At 48.7% G+C, this 9810-nt stretch overlaps 1 protein-coding gene across 2 annotated transcripts in view; it reads right to left on the bottom strand.

The window, feature by feature from the left end:
- Nucleotides 1–489: 489 nt before the first annotated feature.
- Nucleotides 490–9810, bottom strand: part of LOC101577398 (nuclear factor NF-kappa-B p105 subunit) — a 34360-nt gene continuing 25039 nt past the window's right edge. Inside the window, exons 12-16 of one of the 2 annotated variants that reach the window (XM_023703887.1) lie at nt 6284–6408; nt 5727–5793; nt 5412–5584; nt 4359–4524; nt 542–1338 (exon numbers count right to left, since the gene is read on the bottom strand). In XM_023703887.1, the coding sequence (XP_023559655.1) occupies nt 1178–1338; nt 4359–4524; nt 5412–5584; nt 5727–5793; nt 6284–6408 (692 nt within the window). In that variant the 3' untranslated portion in view covers nt 542–1177. Of the gene's footprint in view, nt 1339–4358; nt 4525–5411; nt 5585–5726; nt 5794–6283; nt 6409–9810 lie in introns of both variants that reach the window. The other variant, XM_023703888.1, reaches the window with a different exon arrangement.

Genomic DNA, 9810 nt, shown 5'->3' with positions numbered 1-9810 from the left:
GAGGCCACCACAGAGAAGGGAACGCAGTCTCTGTACAGCAGCAGTCAGCTTGTCAGAGGGGTCCTGGGCCGGGCAGGTGGGGTGAGTGGGGAGCACATGCCCAGCGCTCCGGTCCTGCAGATGTCCACTTGAGGGAAAGCGGTTGTGCACGGTGTGGCCATTCCATCTCATTCCTAAACATGGTGTTTTCTCACTTAAGTTCCAGCCCCGGGCAGAAAGCAGTGCAGCAGGGTTTCCTGCAGGAAGGCTCCTAGCCTAGGGCCCCACACCACTCACTGCTCAGTGCTTCACACACCAGAGGCACGGTGTTGTCCACAGGACAGGAGCTGGGCCGGGCCCGGATGAGCCCACGACTTCTGTCTTGGGTTAAAACACATATCCTTTGATCTTTTTTGTTCATTTTGAGATCAAAAAATGAAGTCTAAAGGAAGATGTGACTGTGCTAGCAAGGCTGTGGATGACCCACATGGCAAGACATCACCTTGGAGAAATATTTGCAGAGATCAGAGTGAGGTCAACCATTTGCTTTTCCTTTTATTATAAAAGTAAAATAAAAAATAGCATTTATAAATCCAACATTTTTCCTTTAAAGTATTTGGTCTAAAAAACATATTTACAATAGCAAAATGCAGAAAAAGGGGGGAGAATACCATGTTCAGCCCTGATTGGAACCATGTTTAAATATTGCTAAGTGCGTGCTTTGCAAATCACAGCGACGGCGCGTTAGAAAGTGCGCAGCCTTTCTTATTGCACACCAAGCGACTCTCATCCAAAAATATCTCCTTCCTTAGTATTTGGGCGCACAGACTGTGCCTGGACGGCTAGAGAGACACCAGGTGGCCATGGAAGGGGTTCAAGGAAACAGCAGAGGGGGAGGAGCAGCAGCAGCAGTGATGGAAGAGAAAGCAGTGACCCAGCGGCAGCGGTGCCACCGATGCACTCCTCGCTTTAGGAACGCCATCGGCTTAAGGGCTGTGCCTGCCAGGTACTTCCTGCCTGGATGTGACCCTGCCGGGACTCAGCCAAGGACCTGGGGTGGCCGTGCTCAGAGGCCTGCGGTAGCCGGACGGCTCCAGGCCGCCTTTCCGATTAGTGCCTCTGGATGCCCAGTCTTCCATCTCTTGGGCAAAGTACTGGACTTTCTGGCTTTGGTTACATGGCGTGGCCATCACGGCAGCTAAATCTTGCCCTCTATGGGTCCTTCCTGCCCAAAGTCAAGGGGCCCTTTGTTAAGTGTTAGCAAGGGGCCCCCACCCGTCAGGGACTCCGTGAAGCTGAGCTTGCGGAAGGAGGTCTCCACACCGCTGTCGCAGATACTGTCCTGGTCTCGAAGCTCATCTGTGGGGAGAAATCAGGGGTTCAGGAGCCTGGCTGGGACATAGACCTCTGGCATGGCTCTGGCAGGGAGGCTGGTACCCTGTGTAGAACCTGTCAACCACCCCGTCCCTCTGCCTCTCCCGACCATTTGTACGGTCCACACTGATGCAGGGCAGGAGGTGCCCAGGATGTGAAGACCCTTTCAGCCTAGTGTTTCTCTGACAATCCTGTTGTGTGTATACCAAAGATGCCTGAACTCTCCCCACTCCACACTGTGTGTCCCACGGGGGAGGTGGCTGAACCTATGCAAATTATCAGAAGCAGAAGCGATGGTGGAAACCACTCTCTGGTTTCCAATGCTATCAAATAGCACCTTGCTGACATTCCTGGTGGCAAAAAAAAAAAAAAAAAAAAAAAAGATGGCTCTGATGAAAAAGAGCCTGTACTGCACTGATGCTGCTTTCTTGCTGTTGCAAAGTATCCTTAGGGATCTACCAATGGAGATTATTTCTTGTACAGAAAGGGAAGCCAGGAAAACAGCAGTGGGGTGCAGACCCACTTAGAGTGCACCAGAGGCATATCTCTCACATCCTAGTATGGCAGATTCAGATTTTAGCAACAGTGCCATGACTATTGTCTTAGTATGGATTTGTTCAACCAGTTTTTTTCTTTTCTTTTTGAGATAGGGTCTCGCTATGCAGTTCAGGCTGGCCTTGAGCTTACTTTGTAGCCCAGGCTGAACTCGAACTCACAATGATCCTCCTGCCTCAGCCTCTCTGGGATTATAGGTGTGCAAAACCATGCTCTGCTTGTTCAACTGATTTTAATGCAGTTTCTTATTTGTGCTGTGATCTGGGAGGTACTTTAAAGATAACTACACATTAGAGATTTAATGTTTAAGCATTTGCTTTTGAGAACTGTCGGCATTTACTTTTTTGAGTGTTTGCACTAGAAGAGCACCAGGCCACAGACCAAGCCCTGGGTCAATTCCTGGTGGCACAGTCCCCCCTTTTGCAGGGGCATAGTGACACTGTGCTCCTCCCCTAGAGGCCTCCCTGACAAGGTGACCTTGACACTGGAAGGGAGCCAGGGAGCCAGGCAGGTGAGATTTCCAGGACTGGGCAACACTAGTAGCCCGGGGAGCACATCAGTGTAACATTTAAAGGGTGGCTGTGCAGGGATGCTGGGTTTGCTATGTGTTGGACAAGGAGTGTGGCATGGATGGACTGGCAGCGATGTGACAGGCCATATTAGCTCACTAACTTGGAAAAAAAAGTCACACCACTGGGTCTCTTAATCCCAGCACTCTGGAAGGCTGGGGCAAGGGGATCTTGAATTTAAGCCTTGCCTGGGCAATTTAGGGAGAGCCTGTTTCAAGACAATCTAGTGCAAGGGCCCCAGGCTTAACTGTAGCACCACACACAAACGTGCACACGCATGTGCTGTCATACCACTGGTGCAGAGTGGACTGAAGGAAGAGACTGAGTAGGCATCCAGACAAAGCAGAAGGGTGGTCCAGGTGGGGCTGTGGGAAGGGGAAACTGGAGGAGGACGAGGTATTACACTGGGTGGGTGAGGAGATACCAGGAGAATGCACAGGAAGTGCTGTGTGGACTAAAGATCCCTGCAAAGGCTCCTGTGCTACCCAGAAGGGCTGTAGAAGGTGACAACTGTGGGACATTGACCTCATCCGTGGGTGAATCCAGGACAAATTCATAGCTGAAGGGGCAACTAGGAAGGGTCCTGGGGCAGGACCTCGCAGGGTGGGTTCCCATTCTTACATCACCCCACCCCTCCAACCCCAGTGAACAGTTTTGCTTCACCAGGCTCTTCCGCCATGATGCTTCTGGCTCTGAGCTGGCTGAGCATGGATGAGCCCTTTGAAACCTTGAACCAACATAAATCTCGCCTCCTTTCCGTAGGTTTTCTCACTTCATCTGGGTGCAAGGGGTGATTCTCAAAGTCTGTCCTAATCCTGAGGACAGCTGTGCTTCTCTGAGATGTGGCCAGAATCAAGTTTGTTGGGGGCTGACAGCTCACTGTGAATTGAATTGGGCTCAGACTTGACTGGGGAGGCTGAAGATCTAAGAGGCAACTGTGTGGGGTGTGTAGTGTGAAAAGCCATGTGTGGGGACAGTATGGAGTGGGGGCCAGTGTGATCCCTGTGTGGGGAAAAGGATCCTGGAGTATGTGATAGAGGCAGAGATGGGGACCTGACCAAGGCGCTCAGGAAGGGCCAGAAGTGAAGAGGTTCTAGAACACTCTCCTGAGAAGTGCAGAAGCCAGAGAGTGCTCCTCTGAGAAGTGAGGAGGCCCTAAGACCGTCTATTGAGAAGTGAGAAGGCCCTAGAGCACCCCCCTGAGAAGTGAGGAGGCCCTGGAGCTCTCTCCTGACAAGTAAGGAGGCCCTGGAACATTCTCCTTAGAAGTGAGGAGGCCCTAGAGCTCTCCCTTGAGAAGTGAGGCGGCCCTGGAACACTCTCCTGAGAAGCTCTACTGTGTAGATGAATAGAGATAGCTCACTGTAGCTGAAGTGGTGTGGGATCAAGGCAATGAATTATTTTTCCATTTTCATTTTTGTTTTTTTAAAAAAAAAGCTGGGCGTGGGTGTCAGGTGTGCTGTTAGAGCTGAGGGGCAGGGAAGTGTCTGGAACCAGCCATGTACGGATGTGTGCTGATGCAGCGACTGGCAGTGGGCAGGCCAGTGTCCTCAGCACGAAGATGCCCAGGAGGATGGGTCTCTGGGAAAGCTGGGGTGCTGCTCTGGTCTGGCCTGGTGCCCACACCTCCACTGTGCCCTCTCTCTCTATAGAGTTCCTTTCCTTTGGTGACAGTGGGTTTACCTTACCCTGCTGTATGCTGGGTGCAGTACTGATGGGAAATCAGGTAGCTCATGAGTCCACGTCACTGTCTCTTCTGTGAATGCAATGTCAGGAGGGGCAGAAGGTGACAGTGGGGATGGCCTTGGCCTCTATATCCTAAGACCCAAAACCCCACACCAGCTAAGAGTTGGAACATCCTGCTGTACTGTACTCCCTTACCAATCTGAGGTGACAGCAACAGGGGTGGTGATGGGGCTTGCATGGTGCCCTTCACGGGGCTGGAGGTCCCTGAGCCACAGCAGGCTGCGTGGATCACTTCAATGGCTTCCGTGTAGCCCATCTGTCCTAAGGCCTCAGTCAGCTCCTTGATGGTCCCCCCTGAGACCTGGAGGGAGAGGAAGAACATCTAGTGCTCAGATTGGGAACACTGTGGCCTGGCCCTGTTCTGTCCCTCTTTGTGCCATTTTTTCCACCTTGGCAGCCAGGTGGGACTGCAAAGGGCACAGAGGGTGACAGGGACATCTATCTGCCTTTTGGTCCAGCTTCATGTCTCAGCTTCCCAGAGCACAGGAAATCACAGAGAAGCAGTTTGTTGTAAGGAGAGAGAAGAGTGGTGAGAGGAGAAGGGATGGAGAAAGAAAGAGGAGAGGTGGAAATAGAAACAGGAGAGGAGACAAATCAGAGAGATGGACAGAGAGAGATGGGGGAGAGGGAGACAGAGAGAGCAAGTGAGCTGGAGAGAGAGGGGGAGAGAAAGGCGGGGAGGAGAGAGAGATGGAGAGAGAGGGAAAGAGAAGACACCCACAGCAAGGTTCCCACCACATATATGTGCAAGCTAAAGCTCTGGAATCCACTCAGACAACAGCAAACAATGGCATTTCTAAAAGAAAAGGCCTTCTTGTTTTCCACCTCTGTTTTCAGAAGTAGAAGCCAGTAGCTGTTGGCCCTCCTAGGGGTCATCTCCAGGATGAGTCCTCATCCCAGTCTATGCCCAGGGCCTTCCTGGGGACAGAAGCCATGTGCTGTTATAATCTACCATGGGAGTTCCGCCTGGTGACACTCCTGGCTTCTCATAGGTGGCATGCTCATGAGAATTTGGAACCAGCTGTCTTAACACCCAGAAATGATTGGAAAACAGGAGTCCCCTTGCTGTCCTCCCTGGCCCTGGCAGTGAGTGGTTTTCTTTCCAGCATCAGGGATGGGACGGTGTCCTGGCTGGGATGTGAGCAAGAGGAGTCAAGCTATGTGCTTCTGTGGCAGGGAACGTGTTACCTCGTAGTTGTCCATGAGTGTCTTGGCTGGTGCGGGGCTCAGCCGGAAGGCATGGTTCAGGATGCCCAGACCCAGCTTCTGTGCCAGCATTGCCCAATTTCTGTCTGGGTCAGGGATTTCCAGCAGCTTGTAGAGCTGCAGCTTGGCTTCCTCGCTCAGCTGCTTCATGTCCCCTGCAGGGACAAGGAGGAGGCACACTAGTCCCGACCCATGCTGGTCCTGACTTCCCCGAGGAGACAGCCAGGTCGCATCTTAGGGACTCAGAGCAGTTGATTCCTCCTTCCTCCAGGGCCACGCCCAGCCTACACCACACACCTTGGGCCAGGGCATCATCAGCTGTGACCTCAGGCTCGTACGGCTTCCCGTTCAGGATGTCGAACACCTGTTGGGTGGAGAAACATTCCTTAGACATCAGGCAAAGAGCTGCCCAGCTCTGGGTCTTCTGGGTGTCTGAGGTCCCTGTGGCTTGGGCACAGAGGGGGCAGATGGGTTGAGGAAGAGCCCTGTTGTCTGGGCCACCAGCAGGTTCCAGATGTGGCACTGAGCTCCCTGAGAGCACTGAGCCTGTCCTGCAGGAGACCCGTGTGTGGCCACCTCCCCCTTAGAGATTCAGTGATGGCCTCTCCATTCAGGCCTCAGTTCAGCATTGCTGAAGGAAGGCTTTTAGTCTCTTTTCCCCATTACTTACAGAAACCCAGAGGTTTCTGCCTGTTCCTGGGTCCCATGTTCTTGGTTTACAGCTGCACCTGCTCGCCTGGGAATGGGATGTGTGGGGAGGAGCCTCTGGGAGCTCCACGCTCTGTGCTGGCCTTGCTGGTTGCCACTATGCTTGGAGCCTGCTGATGCCCAGTCTTAGCCTGCCCAGCACTCACCTGCCAGCTGGCCGCCATGTCTAGTGGTGTCGTCCCCGGCACCATGCCTTCATCCTCACTGGCTCTTTCCCAGGACTCATCCCAGTCGTACAGAGGCTCGAAGTTCTCCACCAGGGGGTCTGCCCCTGTGAAAGCAGGGACAGCATCAGGAGCCCAATTCCTCACTCCAACTGGTGCCAGTAGTCAGATGCCCCAAGGTGAATCACACTGGCCACTGGAGGTGACTAGTCAGGTCATTTCTAGTGTCTATGGTGTTTCCACTGAATACACACAGGGTTCTTTCTAAATTTGGATTTACTTGACTTAGAGGTGCCTCAAGATGCTGTGCAGCAGTCCAGGACACTCTGAAAATAGGCTTTAAATACTCTGACCTAAACTCTGCAGTGCGTGCTCTGCCTGAGGACCAGGAAGGGGACAGCAATTCTGAGACACGGGGAGTAGGAGGGCTCAGACTCAGGGTCCTCATGGAACTGTGCCCTGTATGGCCACATTTCCCTCTCTTCCCCACTTTGTGTTCAGTGACAGCAATGTCAGCTTTCCCTTGGGGACAGGCTTGCCAGGCCCTGCTCTTGCACGGACACCAGAGCAGCCCTGACGGTGGTAGAACGTGTGGTCACTGGGACATGGAGGATGAATCTTGGGAGATGTGGTCTGTTCTTCAGCTTCCAGCAAGAAACCAGCACACCTGACTTGAATATCAGAGTGCCCCGAGACTGCTCCTGGGGCAGCACTGGGTTGTGGCTGGGTGACTGGGGTGTACCAACACACACTTTTGGGTCAAGAGGCCACACTGCCCCTGTTCCCCGTGTGATCTCCATGATGCTGAGCTCAGGGCCAGAATTTGTATGTGTCCTTGTTTATGTCATGGACTGCTGCTTGTTGCCCTTTTAAGATTCTTAGAATTCGAGGGAGACACTTTGGTTCTTGCATTTTTTTCTTTTTCAATGGAAGAAAGGGGGGACCTGCCCAGCAGCTCAGTTGTTTAAGTGCCTGCTTAAACAAAGCCCTGAAGCTCAAGCTTCTGGGGTTCCAAACCAGAGAGTCACTGCAAACGAATTTCGAGCTTCCAAAAAAAAAAAAAAAACCTTCAATGGAAGAAAGGTAAAGCAAAATTTCACAATGAAATAATAGAATAATAGTTAATGCACTGCATATTGTTGGCTTCAAAATAGTTAGAGTACAAGATAAGGCATGAAAAATTATGCAAGTAGTAGTAGCGTAAACCTTTCATTTCAATGAACCAAGAGAAACTAATGGTATAGCAGGCTTGTATTTTTTTTTTTTTTCCAATCTATGGGTTGTGTTTTAACTCTGTTGGTGATTTCTTTTGTTGTGCAAAAAAACTTTTTAATAAAATAAGATGATACCTCATTTGATGATTCTCTGAAGTATTTCCCATGTAGTCTGGATTTTATTCATGAAGTCTTTGTTTCTACCTATGTTTTCAAGATTTCTACTTACTTTCTCTTCCAGTAGTATGTTTACTGTTTCTCTTTTAATAGTTAGATCTTTGATCCATTTTGACTTTAGTCTTTGGCATGTAGAAAGCCAGCTTTTCCAGTACCATTTATTAAAGAGGCTATCTTTCTTCTAGTGAACATGCTTGGCTTGGCCCTTGTCAAAGATAGGGTGGCCAAGTGTGTTTGTAGTTGTGTCTGCATCTGCCAATATGTCCCATTGATCCTCAGGTCTGGTTTTTTGTTTTTTTTTTTGGCAGTGCCAAGCTGATTTTATCACAGTACCTTCATAGGATAATTTAAAATCAGGGACTGTAATGCCTCCTGCCTTGCCTTTGTTGCCCAGAATTGTTTTTGCTATTCTAGGTCCCTTCTGGTTCCAGATGAATATTAGGATTTTTTTTTTCCCCTCTAGGTCTGTGAGGTATGCTAATGGTATTTTAATTGGGATTATATTAAATCTGTATAACAATTTTGAGAGTATGGCCATTTTCACAATCTTGGTACTTCCTATCCATGAGCAAGGGATATCTGCATTTTCTGACATCCTCTTTTTCAGACTACTATAATTTTCAAATCCTTTACTTCCTTTGTTAGATTTTTTTAAATGTATTTGGTACAGGGTCTCACTACACAGCTCAGACTCACAGTGATCTAGTCTCCTCGGCACTGGGATTATAGGCATGCACCACCATACTGGGTCTTGGTACCTGGCTCAGTGTGCCTGGGGGTGGGCTGGCATGGCATGTGGTACTGGGGTTCGAACCCTGGTCCCTGTCCTTGCCTAAGCAGGTGTGTAGTCTGCTGAGCTATATCTCACAGGCCCCCTTTGTTAGACTGACTCCTAATTCTTTCTTTTTTTGGGGGATGCTATTGTGAAAGGTGTGGTTTCCTTAATTTCTCTCCCAATGAGTTCGTTGTTTATGTACAGGAATGTTATTGTTTCTTGAGTCTTGACTTTGAAACCAGCTACTGTACTGAACGTGGTTATTAAATCTAGAAGTCTTTTGGTGGAGTTAATGTGGTTATTAAATGTAGAAGTATTTTGGTGGAGTTTTGGGGGTCTTCAATGTAGAGTACCATGTCACCTACAAATAATAATTTTACTTCTTCCTTTCTTGTCTTTATTCATTTTATTTCTCTCTCTTGTTTAATTACTCTGGCTAATGTTTCCAGAATTATATTGAATAGGAGGTGATAGTGGACATCTGTGTCTTGTTCCTGATTTTAAGGTGAAAGCTTTTAGTTTATGTCCATTTAATATGATATTCTGTTTTTGATTATCATTGGTGGCTTTTATCAGGTTAAGTTTAAAGATCACCTACTCCAATTTTCTGTAGATTTTTATCATAAAAATAAAAAGCTTTGGACTTTGTCAAAAGTTTTCTTCTGCATCAATTGAGATGAACATGTGATTTTTGTTTTTTACTTTGTTGATACAGCATACAACATTTATTGATTTGCATATTTTGAAATATTCCTGCATTCGTGAAATGAATCCCACTTGGTCATGGTGCATAATCTGGATGATTTGCTGCACTGTTTGCTAGCATCTTATCAAGGATTTTTGCATCTATGTTCATTAGGAAGATTGGCCTGTAGTTCTCTTTTTTGGATGTGTCTTTCTCTGGTTTTGGTATCAGGGCACTTCTTTTTTTTTTCGCGGAACCAGGGATTGAACTCAGGCCCCTGCACTTGCCAGGCAAGTGCTTATTCCACTGAGTCATCTTCCCCACCTGGTATCAGGGGAATAGGGAGTACTGTTTCCTTTTCATTCTCTTGTTAGACTTTGAGAAGTACTGATATTATATCTTCTCTAAATTTCTTGTACAATTCAGCTGTGAATCCATCAGGACGGGTCTTTTCTTTGTTGGTTAAGTTTTTAATTACATTTAAATTTCATTGACTGATATTAATTTAAATGTTTTAAATATATATTTAGTAAGGGGTCTACAGGGTCTCACTACACAGATTGGACTTGTAGTGATCCTTCTCTTTTCAGCCTCCCACATGCTGGGATTACAGGCACGTGCCAACACACCCAGTCTCAGTTGCTGTCTCAGCGTGACC

This window comes from Octodon degus, unplaced genomic scaffold (assembly GCF_000260255.1).
Source record: "Octodon degus isolate 3935 unplaced genomic scaffold, OctDeg1.0 scaffold00183, whole genome shotgun sequence".
Classification (NCBI taxonomy): Eukaryota; Metazoa; Chordata; class Mammalia; order Rodentia; family Octodontidae; genus Octodon; species Octodon degus.
Note: the sequence above shows the minus strand (reverse complement) of the source record. Positions and strands in the feature narration are given on the sequence as shown.